Genomic DNA, 19,139 nt, shown 5'->3' with positions numbered 1-19,139 from the left:
CAAGACATGTTAAGTACCGTTTTAGACACATTTCTTATCAACTTCTTCTTTTTAACACTTCATTTATTACATTTTAATCACTTCTGAACGACTTTATGAACTCAACACACAATAATCTCAAAGAAACTGTCTCTGGACAGTTGGACAATCTACCAGACATGTGATTCAAGTCATTTGGTCCAAGTTAAGTCAAGTTACAGGTTATGTCAAGTCAAGTCGAGTCTTTAGTTAAAGTGACTCTGAGGAACTTTCAGTTTTTGTTGATTCAAGCACTCCTTTGGACAAAAGTGATACGACACCAGCGCCTGCTGCTGTAAAGATCTAGATATGTGATTTTATATGTGATATATGTGATCGGACCCGAGCAGAGGTATTGTTGTTGCACCAGTTTGAGTGTCTTCATGTTGAGCCTCGACCATAATCACTCAGGTGCACGTATGCAGCTGCCACCAGTTGTGTCATGTTTTAACTACATCAGCAACATCGTGTGGTGACGTATCTTATTGTCAGTTTAAAACTCCTCTCGTGGCCACGATTCTGTGCATGTTGGACCCTGACTGACTATTTAAAGGTGAGTAGAGAAAAGTAACAAGTTGAATATGAAAAGTAGTAAACTCTGCACATTCATCACTCTGCACAGTGGAGAAAGAGAAAAATAAAAATGTAGCAGGTGGCAGAGTATTTGTGCTTTATTGTTTTATCTACCTTGTTAAACTCCTCCTAGTTTGGCTTTAAGCATTTATCCTGTTGTATTATCTTCCTGAGTGTCCTGAAAATGACATATTAAATTTACTGTCTGGCTACATCAGAATAGACTTCGTAAACTTTCCCAACAGGAACATTATTACTGAAGAGTGTGCCCGTCATAGAGTATGTGCTGTAAATCTGATTGTGGTCATGATGGTTAGACCACAGTTTAATAATAGGTCTAACACCAAAAGCACTTCCTGGAAGAGGTTCATCCATTTCTTAGAAAAAAGCACTTTTTTCAGCAGCACTTCTACGCCGATGATGCCACTGTATACGAGGTAACTCGAGCGACACTTGTGCGGAGCAGCAGCGGGTTTTACAACAGTCAGTTTTCCAGCACCCTTTTCAGGACAACAGTAAAATAAACTCAACAAAATATGACACAACATTTTTCCTTTTGCTCCCATTTTTCAAGACTTTTTCATGCAATAATTATTTCTCTCAGGGTTGAAATGAGCACAGAAGACCTGACAGGTGTGGCATATCGACATGATGATTGAACATGATGAGTACACAGGTGTGCTCAGGTGGTCACAGTGAAAGGCCGCTCTAAAATGAGCAGTTTTATCCCAAACGCAATGACTGAATTGAATTGAAATTGAATTGAATGTTCATTTCACTACAATCAGCCGTCTACAGTGTTGTTTTTCACCAGTATGTCCAGCCTGACTCGTAGACCACTTGAAACCACGTCACCCCAGGAAATCCACACCCTGAGACCTGCCAACCTGCTGATGCAACAGTTGGTTTGCAAATCTCAGAAACCATTTTAGGGAAGTTCATCTGAGTCCTTGTTGTCCCCAACAGGGTCGTGACCTGACTGCAGTTCATCATCGTAAGCCACATGAGTGGGCAAATGTCCGTCTTTGACACTTTGGAGAAGGGTTTCCTTTTGGAATAATTGTGGTTTACACTGTTTAAATCTCTTTGCCCTGGATTTTACATGAGGGGACTTGAAAGCATCACTATACTACACTTGACAATTGGCATGTCTTCTCTCTGACCACAAACATTGTGCACACCCACACACAGGTGTGAAGACATACTCATCAGGTGATGTAGCCTCATCAGACTTTTTAAATCAAATCAAATCAAATTTTATTTATACAGCCCAAAATCACAATCACATTGCCTCAATGTTGTTTACAGTCTGTACAGTGAGCGACATCCTCTGTCCTTAGACCCTCGATTCGAGTGAGGAAAAACTTGCCATCTTGATGGAAAAAACGAGCCTTTTAACAGGGAAAAAAAAAAGACGATGGAAGAAACCTCAGGAAGAGCCACAGAGGAGGGATCCCTCTTCCAGGACGGACAGACGTGCAATAGATGTCGCATGTACAGTAAGAACAGCAAATCACAGTTTACAGGTTGCATTGACAGAAATCTGATACAAATTATATGTGTAAAGTGTGTGGATCCAGGAGACGACTGAGCGGGATGAGGCATCGCCAGGTGGTGCCCGAGCCACACGACCTCCTGTCCAACATGGTGACCTGGAAGAGGGCGGGCCACACAGGATGATTAGTAATCGATAGAGAGATCAGAGTGATGAGGCCTCAAAAATTGCAGGAATACAGTTATAAGGAGATAGTGAAAAAAAGGAGATGAAATGATCCAACGGAGCCCAGGTGTGACAATCCAGATCCGACAGTATGTGGGGCTGTAGGGGCCAGGAGAGGTAGATGGTCCCTTGGGCCTGAGGTCATCTGAAGTGAGCCTGAATGAAAAGAGAGTAGGAGGAGGAGGAGGAGGAGAAAGAGGAGGAGGAAGCTATAGAGAGTGAAAGTGACACAGCTTGCAGCTTGTGGGAACACAAAGCAAAACAAAGTTAGAGAAATGCAATGTTTAATCAGAATAAGCAGATTATTACTCGTCGGCAGGACAATGTGGAGTCTAATACTATAGTTTACTCACTGAGACTGAGACCGACCAACAGAGGAAGCTAGCAATCGATGTCAAGGACTCATTGAAGGCTAAGTCAAGAAAGTGAGTTTTGAGTTTAGATTTAAAGGCGTCAATGGAGCCAGACTTTTAACCTCTTGATAGTTGTACCTTTAGGACCCCCTCATGAATAATTATCTGTTTTGTTTGTATTCATCCATTCATTTCATTTTCTTCCTGGTCACCATCAGGCCCAGCTGGTCTTTCTGGCTGCTGGTTTGGTTTTGATCCTACGAAAAAAGAAGACACAAACATCATCAGGGCATTTTTCCTTCCTGGTGCTCACCTGCTTCAGGATCATCCTCAGTGATCGTGTTTTGAGATGAGTGAACCCTCAACGTTGGAGGAAAGACCACACCAGCAGATGAGCCAGAAGCTAGGAGCGCTAACATCGTAGCGTGCATGCCAGGAGTTAAAGCAGGGAAGTTACAAAGTTGATATTACTCATGTCCACCTTTGATTCAGTTACCGTCCTACACCAACAGGGTCGTGAACAGACATTAGATATTTCACCACACAGAGCTGATTAATCGATGATTAGGAGGCTTTACACAGCAGCATTCGTGCAGAATCTGGTAGGATGACTCAATTTTCTTAACAGGTAAACGCACACAAGAATAAAAGCAAAATAAGTTAAATGTACTCACGTTTTATACGGATCCACCAAAATACAGAAATGCCAAGGACTGCAAGTACGGGTAGAATGATGGCAGCAAAAATCCCAAAACCTCCCAAATGGTCCTTCCCTGTAAATTAGAGGAAACAATGATTTTTCTTTTTGCTTTTTAACTTGCTCGAAACAATATTTTTATATTAGCAACGGGTCAGATAATGAATGTGAAACGGGGTCAGTCAGTGTTTTAGTGTCTTTCGGCTCATTGTTTTGATTTTACGGTAGACAACGGTGCTGTTTAGGTTCACTTTAGTTGGGATTGGGTCTTGGTCTTGTTTAATCATAAACTGATCTGAATGATCTCTCACCAGCAGCAGCGTTGATCTCCCTGGTTCTGGTAATGGTCTCTTGGGAGTGAGGGTTGTAGGCAACGCAGGTTACAGACTTTAACCCCGTAACATTGACAGAGCTTGTGACGGAGAAGGTTTTCTCTGTTGCATCCTGCAGCAGGAACATCTCAGCATCCTGCAGGTCCAGCTGTTCACCGTTGGATCTGTTCAGACCCTTCCATGATACTTGAGCTTCAGGGTATCCTCCTCGTGCTCTGCAGGTTGCACTGTTGGCTGTGTTGTTAACCGTCAGAACCAGATCCTGGTAGGGAGCTGTGAGTGTGACAGAAAGAACAACTGAGACATTTACAGCACTTTGATATGAGGAGGTTTTTTTTAGGTTTGGTGTAAAGAAGCTTCTGAATTTACCTGAAACCTGCAGCATGAATCTGCACTGTTCTTGAGGTGGTTTGGAACCTATCTTAACTACAGCAAAGTATGTCTTCTGATCATCTTCAGGAGAAATGTTGTGGAGTCTGATGGAAATATTTCCAGAACCGAACCCAGAATTGAAGACATGAGTCCTGTTCACGTACTTGTTGTTTTGTACTGGGATTGTTTTCACACCATCCCAGTGAAATAAAAGGTGCTGGTCCTCCTGCCAATAGAACCAGTTGAGGCTGAGTGGATATCCGGGGAGAGAACAGGGAATCAGGACGGATCCTCCAACGGTTGCAGGGACAAGCAGAGTCGTTTGAGCCACAGTGGGTGCTAGAAACAAAACAATGAAATATTTGTCAGGAGGAGGAGAAAAGGCTCACTCTCAGATGTACAACTGCAGAGATTCATTGAGCTAAATACAATACTACACACCAAAAAGCTCCATGTCAGAGGCAAATCAGTGCTCACTCTTGTTCAAAGACACGATCCAAGAGCTTGCTGATGCATTGTCGACTTCTAGCAGGCTAAGACTCTGTCCACATGTACACGGCTCTTCTTAAAATGAAGCTTTTGCTGTGTTTTGGCCTTTTTTTGACACGTAAACTGCGTTTTAGGTAGTGTTGTGACGTTCATGAACGAACCGATTCTTTTGAACGGCTCGTTAACATGAACGATGGGAACCGAGTCGCAGCTGGGAACCGTTCTTTTTTAATTTTTTTTTTTTTTTTTGTCATATATCACTGTGTGTTTCACGCAGATGCACACAAAAGCTCCTCATTTGCTCCTCCCCTGAGTGGGACAGGGAACAGGAGGGGGAAAAAACATGGGGAGGAGGAAGCCCAGCTGCACGGTGCTTATTAGATATGCAAATGTAGCATGACACCACCTGCCTTGTGCCTTGTGCCTTGTGCGTAAAAAAAATCTGTCAAATGAGCCAGTTTTTTGAACGGCTCTTTGAAAGGAACGGCTCACCAAGATCCAGCTCCCCTCAAAGAGCCATAAATCCCATCTCTAGTTTTAGGTCGTTGAAGCTGGATGTTTGGAAACTGATGCACACCTCTTCCATAATCTCAAAAGGTACCGACCCAAACAGGACTCCGAAAGTATGAGTTAGCGCTGTCATGCTAGCGTCAGCCTCCCACAAGTCGCTAACAGCCCAGCCACACTGCTGCTACTAGTCAAACTTCAGTTCGACAACCAACAGTTGCCGATGCTTTTTCAGCCATTACCCCACATGAGCAGAAACCGAAGCGACACACAGACAGAACCAGCGCAGTTACGTACTGTATCGCTAAAGATATGATGCCTATAAGCACGGTTGAAGGGTAAAGTTGGAGCAGCAGCTCAGAGACGTCACCGCTGATCTGTGGTCTGGTCGCACGTCCGAACCACATCAGGTCTGACAGAACAGGAGGCGTTAAAGCAGAACTGAACAAGCTCAAGAAGTGCAATATCCCAAGGAAAATACTCTGTCAGAAACTGTCAATTCAACATTATTATTGATAATATATATGAAACAAAATTTAAATATAAATATAAATATACTAACAGTTTTGGCCATACTACAGTTAGGGATAGGAAAACATTATAGTTTCACTTAAAATGTGTTGTTTGGTCTCAGCAGGAGGTCAAAGGACTTGGAAGGGAATGTGTCCTGCTATAGTTGCTAACGAGGCAGGAATGTCCTCAGGTTTCCTCACAAATATCCACCTAAAAAGGCAGAAACACAGACGCTAACGTGGTCGCCAACGGCCCCTAACACTGATGTAAAAGTAACATAATGTACATGTGGGATTTACTGAAGCTGCGATATCATCTGAGCTGTCTTCAAATCCACCAGACTCCTTGTGACCTCTAACTTCCTGAGCCGCTCAGTGCTGCAGTGTATATCTGTCACACTGACAGGTGAGTATTTTGCATTATTCTTGTTGTTTATTCATCAGATCACCGGTGTGTAAACCCCTTTAGACTCAGGCTGCAGCAGATTCTTATCATGCATTCATTGTAGTTTCTTTCACGCATGCTTGTCAGTTTCTGTAACTGTATTGTCCTGTTCACCCACTATACAAGCCCCCACCCTTTCCTGTTGTCAGAGGCAACATCTCTGATGCAAGACATCATTGTCTTTCATCAGATGTCATTTACTGAATCAACCCTTTTCAGGATGTCTCACTTCATTACCGGAAGCTGAGAAGCTTAAAGACTTTTTTGTAAAAACTTACTTCCCTATTTTGCAGTAATGTGGTTTTTAAGGTGTGCCCTGAACTCTATCAGCTTCTGTTTTCTTGTCATGATGATGTCAGTGAATGAAAATGTTAATCTTACCGAGGAGGAGCAACAGAGGAAGAACCACAGTCAGCATGATGGGACTGCAAAAAAACAAACACAGACACAGCTGATCATTTAGACTGTGATAGAAACACATCACATATCGACAGGAGTCATACACACTCAGTTTATCCATTACAAGTGTGTTTCAAAGAGTTTCACTGAGTTTTTAGAGCTGTAGTTTCCAGATTTAGACAGGATGAGGAAGTGTTAGGTAATATTATTACTGAAGTCAGCGTCTTGCTCCGGCCAGGGCTCGTTTATTTCTCACACATCTATATAAAACTCTGTCACATCAGCTACTCGAAGCTTTCTAAAACACTAACACACAAATAGCAAATTAACAAATGCCAAAACCAGACTGTCAATAAACAATCGAAATAAGAGAGAAATAAGCACACATGAATTCAAAATAATCGCACTTATGTTCCACATGAACAAGAATCGGCTTCACTTAAAATATTAAGATGTACAAACATATTATATAACTCAAAATACACATTCACTTCACTCTGATCCTGACATTCATTCACATTCAACACATACATGACAGTCACACTCATTCTACACTTGTTTAATAAACCCAAGACCTTCTATCACTTACACAATACCCTCTCACACTTGTGTCACGACCTCGTCCATGTTAACGAGTGACTCAAAAGTGAAACTAGTTTAAAAAATAGTGTCTTTCTTCACCTTTTTTTTTTTTTACAAACGGGTGGCTAATAGTCTTAACACTCCTTAAAACACATTTCTGATGTTACCAGATGCTCATGTTTGTTACACACACGTACAAACTACTGTAGAAATCTGAAGGTCAAAGTGCAACCTTCATCATCATGACGAGGCCCATCAGGATACGAAGCTTCAAACTTAAGCTTCCTACACTCATTATACATTTCCAAAACATTTCAGATTCAACACCAAGCTAAACATGTTTTGCAGTACCTGTGGATCGAGAGAGGAGCAAACTTAGCGTCTCTTCTGGACAGTGCTTGTTTTTCTGAGCCGCCCACGAGCAGAGAATGTATCCGCATTCTCCCTCAGCCTATCAGTGGACGCCACGCAGGCAGACGTGGCGAGACGTCACAGTGACGTAAGAGAAGTGAAAGACGTGAAAGACGGAAACAGACATAGGACGTCAGGAATGGGGAGAGGTGCTCTCAGGGATTTTCTCATGGCTATTTCTGAAAATGAGACTCAACTATCGACTATCTAATCCTGCTGATTCTACCTTTAACTTTAATAGTCTGAGTACATTTCAGAGCCTGTACTCTATTACTTTTACTGGAGTAAAGTTTATTTGTATGGCACAAATCAGACACAAGTAATAAAATTACATTAAAAGACATTTAAAAATTGCATTTGGAAAAAAAAGCTAAAATAGAATAAGTTTAAAAGAGACGAGAAGAATAAAAGTCACAGTGCAGTTCAGCCTTACAATGAACCAATGACAAGTCTCTGAACTTCAACTTCAGCACGACACTCCATGTGAAGGATTTAAGATGATGTCCAACTTCAGCTGTTTTAATTCCTCTTAAAACAGAAAGCAGAAGTACATTTGCAATATTTCTATTTTTATCAAACAAATGTTAAGGAATTAGATGAAACTGACCTGATGTTTTGTTTCCACTCCTTCACATTGAGCTCTTCCTTCGTCTGAATGCAGCAGCAAGTGTGCATGGCTCAGTCGCTGCAGAGGAACAAGAGGAAAGGGGCTGTGACATCTCAGACGAAGCACACCGTTCAACCACTGCTTCCTATTGTGGTTTAGACAGCTTTGAGACGTCAATCACAGATACCTTATTACATGTCTGCACACACAAACAAGCGAGGGTCACATGAAGTCTCTGTGAGGTCTTTGTTGGTGAGACACTTTTACGTGAGAACTTCCTGCGAGTGTCTTCTCACGAACACGACACTTGTAATGTGGTTTTACAGGTTTTGCCTTGTACATGTCTGGTCCACATAATAAAAGGAAATAACTAACTTTAATTTCACTAAGATAATGCAGAAATATCATCATAATAACTAAAAATTAAAAAAAACAACTCCTTTCACATGTGTCGGAGAGTGTGCTGCAAATGTCTGAGCAGAACGTGTCCAAGTATCTCAGCCAGCGTGACTCTGCAGAAATGTAGGCGATCACTCACACACTAACCTTCCTGTCCACACAGGAATTACCTCATCGATCTTGGTGATTGTTTAACGATATGGAGGTGGTCTGTTGGTGCGGCGATGTTTATTTACCTCATCTTCATCTTCACCACACCTTCGCGTCCACTAGGCCACACTTCAACTTGGCTCATGTTTCACTCAGCAGTATCTCATCCCTCCCTCCTCTCACATCCTCTTTGCTGTCTCGTTTCATAAATAAACAGGAAGTACCTAATTTTTGGAATAATTGAGAAACACCAGCGTCCATCACACTGGGGTCAGTGGTGCACTTTTTGCAAGTTTAACACGGGGATGATTTTATTGTTGTAGTTTAAACAGAAAACTACAGTTTATGATGGCAAAGGTTTACTCATCAAGTGTTTTCTGAGTGGTCAGACAGGTTGTAAAGTCAGCAAGTGATCCAATGATAGCTTAGCCAACAGACAACAACATGCAGCAGTGAAGCGCTGCCCGACCTGCCGTTGAATCATCAGCACCGTATAAACAGGACATTTATTGCTGCAGGATCGCTGTGTCACACTCTTTCACGTACACAGAGTAGGACACACATAAACAGACCCACAAACCAAGTGTTAACATAGTTACCAAATGATTTACAGAAACACGTAGAGGTCACTGTAAGATCACCCTCTGAACCAGTTCACGATCAGGAGATGGATTCATTCATTCACTTCAAAATGTCCCAGTGTTTCTTGCCAAATCTCTCTTCTCCTGAAGTCTATGTTCATCTGACAGTCTGCAGACAATTTCAGGAAAAAGACATATATTGTCAAATATTGGACTTCTTCAATCACGCAGGTGACACTCTCCGTTCTCTGGATTTGACTGGAAGCATCCAGTTTATTCTTAATTACGCTGTTTTAGGCTCAATTTTGGTTTACGCACAACTTCTTCTGACCATTTTTGTACTTAAGTTTTATACATAGTAAAGTGAAATACAATACAGTAAATCAAATACTCTTCAAGCACCATTGTTTAATTATCAAAAAAATCACTTTGAACACAAACCCCAACATTCAGACACACTGACGATACAGAAACACTCTCACTGGACGCTCAAAAATAAATAAGAGACAACAAAATAAATCGGCACACCACAGGCCCGTTCACACCGCTCTTTCAAGATGGGAATCATGAGGGGTCTGGCTGCAGACCTGCACTGTGAGGCCACCTCCACTGTGGGGACCGGAAGTTGATTCAACGCTTTTCAATATAAAAGTGAGAATACCGGAAGAACGTATTTGTGAAGTGTGGAGACTACGAGGTGAGTAAAAGTCAAGTGACAACTTTTCGTCATACAAAGAAACAGAAACAGTCACTAGAACGTTACGTCCTACAATATATATAGCCCTGTCAAGTTATATTAATTTGAAAGAATTGAGTTTTGGACTTTTGGGTAGTTTTTAGCGTTGTTATCGTAGTTAGGCTAACGGTGGCTAGCACTAACTAGAGTAACTTTAGGATTAGCCTCTGAAGGCACTCTAGGGATATATTATTTAGATATATCTATGGGATTAGCATGACATCAGAAGGCTTTCACTGTCGTTTGCAAACAGCATTTGTATAGAAATGATTCTGTCCCAGGCATTTTGATCCATATAAACGGTTGATCAGTATCCATGATCAATATAACATTAAAGCAGTTTCCACTGTACAATAACTTGTTGTTGAAGTCGTCTTGTGCACGCGATAGTGCTCACTTAAATGTGTTATTTTCCAGCTCAAAGGCCAAGAAAACTGAGTCATATCATATAATTTTGTTTGAATTATTACAACATGTTCTGTCTCTTACAGATGCATATTTCAGTCTTTACTCCCGGCACTACGCCCCAAGTTGAACGCTGCACGTCATGCTGCAACCAGTTTCACTGCCTAAAATTCAAACCAACCAAATTCTTCAAGCTGCAGAGCCACTGGGAGGGACACAGGGAAGGCGGCATTTTATTTAAAGGTAAGTAACGTATGTGTGTTTGTACTCATAAAGTATGAGCCAATGCTACTAACTTCTGGCAGGTTGTGGTTTGGCTGGTAAAAGGAAAATTAAGGGAATGTAAGTAGCAGTGAAGAACAGCTAACACCTCACTTGTCTGTGTGTCTTACTGCTCTGCTCTGCAAGTCAAAATTTATGTGAGTAATGTGAGCCAAAATCAATAGCAGAAAATGAAAAGTGAAAAGTTGAATGTTGCTGATATTGTGTGTGTGGTGTGTGTGTGTGCGCATGCACTCGCACCCAGAAAGATCCACAGTAAATACAGTATAAACAGTATTTATAGTGTGTACCTATTTGTCATTGGTCCTTAACTAAGATGTTTTTTTTTGCATGATTTTATTCTAGATAAAATTATCTGCAGATGTGGGTTGAACTGCAGAGATCAGGGACACTATAATTGCCCTGTGTGCAGTAAAACTATATTGAGAAGGCCAGACATGACAAGACGCTTAGAGGCTTGCCAGGGTGCCATGACTGCCGCCTCTCCAGAACAGACCTCTCCTCCCACCCACAGAGATACAGCTGCAGTGTCCTCCTCGGTTTTATCTTTACCGGATCTCTCCTCTTCCAGCTTAGCTTCAGCAGAGCAACAATACACAAATGCCGCACCTGTATCCACGCCCCTGCAAGCCACAGTCTCCACCTCTCAAGATTTGACTGACTCTGTCCTCCTTGGTTTTACCTGCTGCCACAGGGAATATAGGTTCAAGATTATCCCTGAAAAAGGATAAATGCCCTCATTGCAACAACGCTATCTACAAGAAAAACATGGTCAAACATATCCAGAGAAAACACAGTGGAAAATCAAAGAACATAACAGTAAAGGATCACTTGAGTGTCTGTGTAGATGCTACCAATGGCATTTCTGCAGTGCAGGAAACAAGGCTTGAGTTGTCTGTGCCCATACATGTGCAGAACAAAACCTGGGGTCATGTTCATAAAATAGAGTGTGAGTTACAGGAATGCATGCAGTATCATCTTATGACTGTTAGAAGTGGATTAACGTTTCGGCACTGTGACCACATTCGTTCACTGGACTACTGTACTGAAATGGCAACGGAGGGATTCCTTAAAGAGGAAGTTTTGTCTCAGATGGTGGCGTTGACATTTTTTGGTGATGCTGAAAAGACAACCTGCCTGAAAAGACAAAGATATGCCAAAGCAACTCATGTGCCTCTGTGTGTTCAAGTATCTCTTCAAGAGAGCCAGAAGCACTTTTGTTTTTCTATCCATGAGCCATCTGTAAATCACTACAGTCGCCTTGGAAGGGTAATGGTGTCTTACAACACCGAAGATAATACTTGGCATTGTCCCTGTGCCTGGAATAAGTGGCACTTAATCCAGACAAACCGGGACATCTTCAAAACTGAGGCAGCCAGTACAACACCAGAAAAGCACCAGGACACTGGCTATCCGCCACCGGATGATACTTTGGAGCGGCTTGTAAAGTACTTGTATAGTAATAATAATAGTATAGTAATTAATAAGTAATAATTGCCAGATGACCTCCTGAAGCCAAAGGCCCTGACTGATCATCTGACAGAATTGAACCCAACAGAGACAGTTTGCACAAACTGTTGTTCAGCATCTCGGGGTCGATCTCCATCGCAGTCCCAATTGACAATTTTATTGGAAAATAAAAAGACATTTGAAAGTTTGTTTTGTGTCTACTGTTTTCTCCTGTAACACAGGTTATTGGTTATCTGGATCATGTAAGTAGGTATTCAGTAATTCACTTTGAATACACAAAGCTAAGTTAATTTAAAATCAACCCTCACATCCTCCATTGGCAAATCCATGTGGTCTGACAGCACATTATGCCATCACACATTGAGGTGTATTTACAGTATTGTTTCAAAACGAATTTGTAGTGCAAACTAAACTAACAGCTGTCCTTTTTGCCAATTAAATTAAAACACTGGAGTACAATAACGCATGTTTTGAGTAATAATGTTTTAACAATAGCTGTACATCTAGTTTGCATTGATTATCTGTAGAATAACCCTAGAAGTGGCCATACTGTTTTGTATTTTCTTTTTTATATATATATAATATTTGTTTGTTTTTTATCTTGATATTTTCTTGTTAACCCTAACCCTCCAGTTGAACTGGAAACATACATCTTTTAAAATAATTTTAATTGAATTAATGTAGGTAAATATAATTTAAAAATATATATATTATATAAAATAATGCCCCAAGAAATAAAGTATATTCACATGGGGAACGAAAATGTGCTTCCGGTACATTCGCTTTTATTTTGAGAAGCTTAAAATGAACTTCCGGTCCCCACAGTGGAGGTGGCCTCACAGTGCAGGTCTGCAACGAAGGGTCCTGACAGTGGAGGTCTGCAGCCAGACTGTCATGGGGGTGGAGCATGTGCTGATAATCCGCCTCGGCATCCGATGCAGAGAGGGGGGACAGTTTGGCGTCCGTGTGGACAGACGGGGGCGTGTCGGTCTGATGGCGTTCAGTCTGACAGCTAAACAGATCCTTCACTCATCAAATAAAAGAGAAATGTCCCACAAAGCAACGTAACAGGACCAAACAAGAGTACTGAGGTAACTGGTAGTGTCTTTGGCAACTTAAGTGAGGAAAAAAGTCGTCCATACATCCAAACATGGAAAAGTGTCTGTCGTCCTGTCTGTCCCAACGACTCGTTGTCACATTTCTGCCCAAAAAACAGTGTCTGTCGCGGACAGCAGGGCCAGGCGGCTCCCACAGTTGTGTGGCGGTGATTATGCTTCAGTATTTCGCTGCCAGTTCGGACGCATGTTGTCATATTCACTGAGTCTTTTTGAGTTTCTGTCTTCATTTCCATTTTCTTTTTTCAACAGTTTTTCTTTCTCCTCTGGAGCAGCAGCAGCGATATCGTTGGTGTTGGTGTTGGGACAGCGATACGCAGCGCCAGTCTCAGTTAGTGAAACAGCTCCCTCAGATCCATTTCCTGCTGACAGGTTGGGAAGAGCATGAGAGACATTAACTGATTCTATGATTATTATTATTATTATTATTATTATTATTATGAGTTATTATTATTATAAGTTATTAGGTTTGAATGATCTCAGTTGGCATTTTCAAACTAGCTCGCTGCTATCAACTCAATACAGCTCACCCTCCTCCTGAACTGGGTCTTGGAGAGGTTCTGCTGCGTCTGCATCTTCGTGGCAAGTGATTAAACAACTTTTGGTGGCGTGGCCCGGTGCACGTGACAGAGCGTGTAAACTATCAAGCAAGTCTACCTCCAGGGGTGTAGATGTTACATGATGTTTCTGTTACTTTAACAAGATGAAACGTGACACACGAGTTCTTCATTAGCGTGTGTACCACATATTACAGCGTGGTACCGACAGCGCTGCCTTGTGGCCATTTACAAATGCAGCCACATCTTGTTAACTCATGATTCAGTCAGCACTGATGCTGAATTCAACACTTCGACAAGCAGCAGAATTTTCTTGTCCTGATTCTTATAAATCTTTGATAATTATTAGTTATGAGGTTTGAATAATCTCTGCTGGCATTTTACATCATCAGCTTCATGGATTGCTCCGGTGAAACTAGGTCGCTGCCATCATCACAAAAAAACTGCTCACCTTCAGCCAGAGCCAGAGCCGGATCCGGATCTGGAGCCGGAGCCGGAGTCAGAGCTGGATCTGGATCTGTGTGAAGAGGGTAGAGAAGATCAATGATTAAAGTATCTAAAGAGTGTATTTCAACTAAATCAAACCATTATTTTACGGTTCGCTGCCGCTGTATCAGCATGATGAGGGTAGAACTGATTATGAGCAGACGCTCTACATACAGACCAGAAATAAGAGGATGTGTTGGAAAATCGCTGACTGAAGTACTATTCATACCACGTACGAGGTCAGATTGGGTATGTAGCGACCAGATGTTTGCTAGATTAGCACAAATTTCTGCTTACTGAACAAACTCAACTCCACTTTACAGTTTCAGCCTAGTTGTGTTTATTCACATCAGGTCACATGGTTTCTGTTTGGTGTTTGAGTTCATCCCGTCCCACTAGTTGATGAAACATAAAATAACAGAACAGAAATCAGAGAAGATCACTCACGTTGCCTTCTGTACCACACATAGACACCAGCAAGGACACCAGCGAGGACAAGGATGACGAGGACAACAGGTACAATTATTGCAGCCAAGCTCTCGTTTCCATCTGTAAATCAGGAGAAACAACAGATTAAAAAACAATTAGACCTGCTGCAGATGGGCGTATATGCCCGTCCTAGAGCCTACAACAGCCAACGAGTGATTATACAGAGAAGTCACCCACTCTCTCTTCTTTCTCTTCTCTCCTGAGCCTCTTACAAGCCAGCCTCCAGATGATTGATGCATCATGTAGCCAATGAGATTTCAAATCCAGAACTGAATAGTTTAACAAAACTCTGCTCACCTTTGTTTTGTGAAGGACTAGAGTCGCCTGGTGTTTGGTTTAGTATATCTAGAGAGACAGAGATCAGTTTATGTAGTTTTATGCTCTTTGTATTGGCTGTTTTTCCACCTCAGCACCTGTTTTTTACTATTTTATCTGAACTATGATGAGTTTAATGCTCCTGTTACTCTCAGGCAGAGGTATTATGAGGTCACAAAATGTTTTTTGACCAGGTGCCTGAATATTTCCTCAGGAAAGCATGTGCTAAGTGTTCATTTTCAGTGATTCTGTCAATACATCTGAACTTGGACCATGTAAGTCTAGATGAGACTGGGATCGTCTCTGTTACCTGCCGTCTGTTGCACAGGAACTTCAGGAGGGTTTTATGTGGTTGACTTGCTCAGATTGTGTTTATTTTATCAATTATTCTTAGTGTTTGTGCTTTGTAGTCCTCCTGATGTGCTAGGTAGTTAAATTGCTTTGTTATTTGTCTGTTTAAAGTGTGTTTATTTTCAATCTGACTGTATTATGCCGTAGAGCCTGAGTCAGCACTTGGTGTTTGCCTCAATCTGCTCTGGGCAGCTTGATGCAGCTGCAGTTCACTTCTGTCAAAAATAGACTTGGCACGTGTTCAGAGCAGAGCAGAGAGCTGCTTCTGGGACGCTGCTGAAACGTGCTGTGGGTCACAAGCATTGTCTAGGACGACCGCGATCAGCTCCAGGGATCGTATCCAGAAGCACTTGCAGAGCTTCTGACAGCTTTAGGAAAATAAAACGCAGCTTATAACTTTTCAGAAGAGCCCCAAACCGTGCCTGTACTCCAACAACAGCTTTGCATTGACTTTGGGCTGGACTGGGATCAGACGTTTAGGAAACTTTACGTTAATTTCATTTAATTTACGTTTAATTTCCACTAAAAACAGGTTGAACACATTTGTCAAACGTCAAATCAAACAGGCCATAATTCATTGAAACCAGTTCCTTATAGTTTATTCATAATTAAATTGCTGAACAACATCCCCGCAGATGCTTTCAGGCCACATGAACTGATCTGAATGATCTCTCACCAGCAGCAGCGTCGATCTCCATGGTTCTGGTAATGCTCTCGTGGGAGTGAGGGTTGTAGGCGACGCAGGTTACAGACTTTAACCCCGTAACATTGACAGAGCTTGTGAAGGAGAAGGTTTTCTCTGTTGGATCCTTCTGCAGGGACGTCGCAGCACCCTGCAGGTCCATCTGTTCATCGTTGTATCTGTTCAGACCCTTCCATGATACTTGAGCTTCAGGGTATCCTCCTCGTGCTGTGCAGGTTGCACTGTTGGCTGTGTTGTTAACCTTCAGGTCCAGATCCTGGTAGGGAGCTGTGAGTGTGACAGAAAGAACAACCGAGACATTTACAGCACTTTGATATGAGGAGAGTTTTATTGAGGTTTGGTGTAAAGAAGCTTCTGAATTTACCTGAAACCTGCAGCATGGATCTGCACCGTTCTTGAGATGGTTTGGAACGTATCTTAACTACAGCAAAGTATGTCTTCTGATCATCTTCAGGAGAAATGTTGTCAAGTCTGATGGAAATATTTCCAGAACCGAACCCAGAATTGAAGACTTGAGTCCTGTTTTCGTATTTTTTGTTTCGGGTTGGGATTATTTTCCCATCTTCCCACTGAACAAAATGTTGTTCACCCTCCTGCCAGTAAAACCATTTGAGACTCGGTCCATAACCTGGGAGAGAACAGGGGATCAGGACGGATCCTCCAACAGTGGCATTGAGATTGAGAAGCTGCACTGAGATGAGACCTGTGATGTGAGCTAGAAAAGAAAACATATTTGTCAGTGAAAGAGAAATAATAAGTCCCAAAGATCAATAACATGAAAAGAAAAGACCCAGAAAAGTAGAAAAAGTAACTGAGCCGGACGTACAAATATTTTGGAGAATAACTGGATTCATTTCAGATCAATTGTCGACTTTGTTAACACCAACATGTGGAAGGTCAACGAAACAGCCCGACTACAAGAACCAACATTAACAACTTCATCTCCCGACCATCCGAGGAAATGTCCCCACAACACCTGGAAACTCACAGGCTACGTGTGCACTAAGGGCCTGAGTAGCTTCACTCTCTATCTGTACATAATGCCTGTCATCATTAACGCCTGAGGCGCCTTACCTAATTATAGAGCTGTAGTTTGCATATGACTACAGTATGACAGGAGGAAGGAGAGGTAGTTCCTGTCCACTGGGTATTATTCAGACGAGATGCTGCTCAGAGCATCTTTCTACTGAGTGTCTGCACAGTGATACTAATGAACTGAGCTGAGCTTAGATATCGATCTTTTAATATATCCTAGAAACAGACCTACGCATCATTACTTGTTTGTACTTGAATGTACCAGCTGCTATGGTAGCCCAATTTCCCCTTGGGCATTAATAAAGTTATCTATCAATATTTCTGTATCGATCCTCACACATACTTGTTGCTCTTAGTGGAGCTAAAGATGCGACGTTAGCTCACCTGGCTCTGTTGTTAATGTTACACAAAAGCTCCTTCTGCCTCGACAATAGGTGTGTCTGTTGATTCTGGTTGTACATTTTCTTAACAGACAAGCCCTGTGGTACACCCACTAATTTGTCAAGTTTTAACCACATAACAAGTGAAGCTCTTCCAAAGTGTTTTCATTTGATTAGAAGTTTTCGAGGCCCAAACTAGAGAAAAAAGATTAAATAATAAAAGCACTTAAAGAGTCGTCCCTGCTGCCCTGAACTCAGAAACAAATCAAGTTCACATCCAGTTTACAGCAAAGAAAAGTCTGACTCATTTGAATGTCACCTTTGTTTGAAACACCGAGCACAATCATTCAGGGGGTGTTTATGTTGCTACATACTTAAACTTAAAAAAACACTTCTACCTGTGATGTGCAGTCGAGGAATAAGTAAAAAACAAAGAACAAATAACTCACCACACAGAAGGATCATCGGCAGGATTGTGGAGGACATGCCTGGACTGCAAAACAAAGATAAAGACTGTGATACAGTAGCCGTGTTATCATGAACAGAGAGTCAGAGCAGGATAGATGGGTGCGACTACGTTTTTTTAAAACATTCACAGAGGTCCAAAAAGCATATGTAATCATAACAACCATATGACAGTTAAATGAGATCAATATACCACATCACCCCTCCCTCTTAGCGGAGAATGACATTCCACAAAAGCGTATAATAAATGTTAATAAACATGTTCCCATCATTTTTCCTTACCATTATTTGTAAGGTATTTGACAAGATAAACTCTGTCACACTATGAGAATTCTTTTTTTCTTCCTCACAACAGTTCAACTCAGGTGATTAAAGTGTCAGTGTCTACTGTGTGTAACGTATAGAAACACAGTTTACTACTGTTATAGACTGTCTTATTCCCGGTATCGTTTTGGTGGCTTACACACTCGAGTAGAGCGCCTCAGAGCCACTGGTCCAGGCTCTAAAAGCACAGATGGCTTCATGGTTGAGTCAACAGTTCTTTGGGGCTTGGCGCCATTTTCACCATCAGCCAGTTCTGTCTGTGATTCAGTACCACCTGAATTAGGTTCAGCATTGACTCGAGCTCGAAGCTGGCGTCAGTGTACTGTGTCTTCATAGGACACTGGGCCCGTCTGTCTCACCACCAGTCCAGGAATACACTTGTGTACCCGTCCCCCGGTGTCACGCAGGTAGACAGCATCATCCACACTGAAGGAACGGTCAGCAGCTGTGTCATGGTGATGTTTTTGTCGATACTGTTTCTTGCGCACAGTCTCTCCTGTGCAAGGCTTAAAAAATCCAGCCTTGTCCGAATGTGTCGTGCAGTTGGGTGTAGTGCGATACTGCAACAGGAACAGTGAAATCTTGTCCTCGATGTTGAGAGGTTTGTTAGCCAGCTATTCATACCTACCATATCCATTTGTCGCTGGGTGACCTGATGCACTTGTGGTGCTTGTGGTCTGGAACTCCTCTGAAGTGAAAGTGGTTGCGTTGTCTGTCACAATGTGCTCGGGGAGACCAAAGGATGCAAACAGTCTCTTCAGCCTTGTAATGGTAGCTTGAGAAGCAATTTGTGGCATGTGAAACACTTCCAACCACTTTGTGTATGAATCAACAACAATCATGAACGTGCTGATCAGGAAAGGTCCAGCAAAGTCTATA

General features: G+C 42.0%; 1 protein-coding gene and 1 long non-coding RNA gene across 5 annotated transcripts; both read right to left on the bottom strand.

The window, feature by feature from the left end:
* Positions 1–1,831: 1,831 nt before the first annotated feature.
* LOC311263068 (ICOS ligand-like) lies at positions 1,832–17,961 on the bottom strand. 4 transcript variants are annotated; one of them, XM_084362933.1, is made up of 8 exons: positions 8,018–8,059; positions 7,844–7,938; positions 7,351–7,450; positions 6,400–6,443; positions 4,063–4,404; positions 3,673–3,966; positions 3,339–3,437; positions 1,832–2,921 (listed from the first exon to the last, which is right to left on the bottom strand). In XM_084362933.1, the coding sequence occupies exons 3-8, from the start codon at positions 7,437–7,439 to the stop codon at positions 2,845–2,847; spliced, it is 945 nt and encodes a 314-aa protein (XP_084219059.1). In that variant the 5' UTR covers positions 7,440–7,450; positions 7,844–7,938; positions 8,018–8,059; the 3' UTR covers positions 1,832–2,844. The 4 variants fall into 4 exon arrangements, with proteins under 4 accessions (XP_084219059.1, XP_084219057.1, XP_084219060.1 ...); XM_084362931.1 differs by lacking the exons at positions 7,351–7,450; positions 7,844–7,938 and adding an exon at positions 12,864–12,907 and having other exon boundaries at positions 8,018–8,095; XM_084362934.1 differs by lacking the exon at positions 7,844–7,938 and having other exon boundaries at positions 8,018–8,055.
* Positions 12,941–14,731, bottom strand: LOC311262393. Its single transcript, XR_014623247.1, has 3 exons — positions 14,646–14,731; positions 14,164–14,229; positions 12,941–13,517 (listed from the first exon to the last, which is right to left on the bottom strand). It is a non-coding gene; the product is annotated as an uncharacterized lncRNA (long non-coding RNA).
* Positions 17,962–19,139: the final 1,178 nt, after the last annotated feature.

Source organism: Pagrus pagrus (genome assembly GCF_965226575.1).
Source record: "Pagrus pagrus genome assembly, chromosome: 9".
Classification (NCBI taxonomy): Eukaryota; Metazoa; Chordata; class Actinopteri; order Spariformes; family Sparidae; genus Pagrus; species Pagrus pagrus.
The sequence above is the reverse complement of the archived record's forward strand: the minus strand, read 5'-3'. Positions and strand labels throughout refer to the sequence as shown.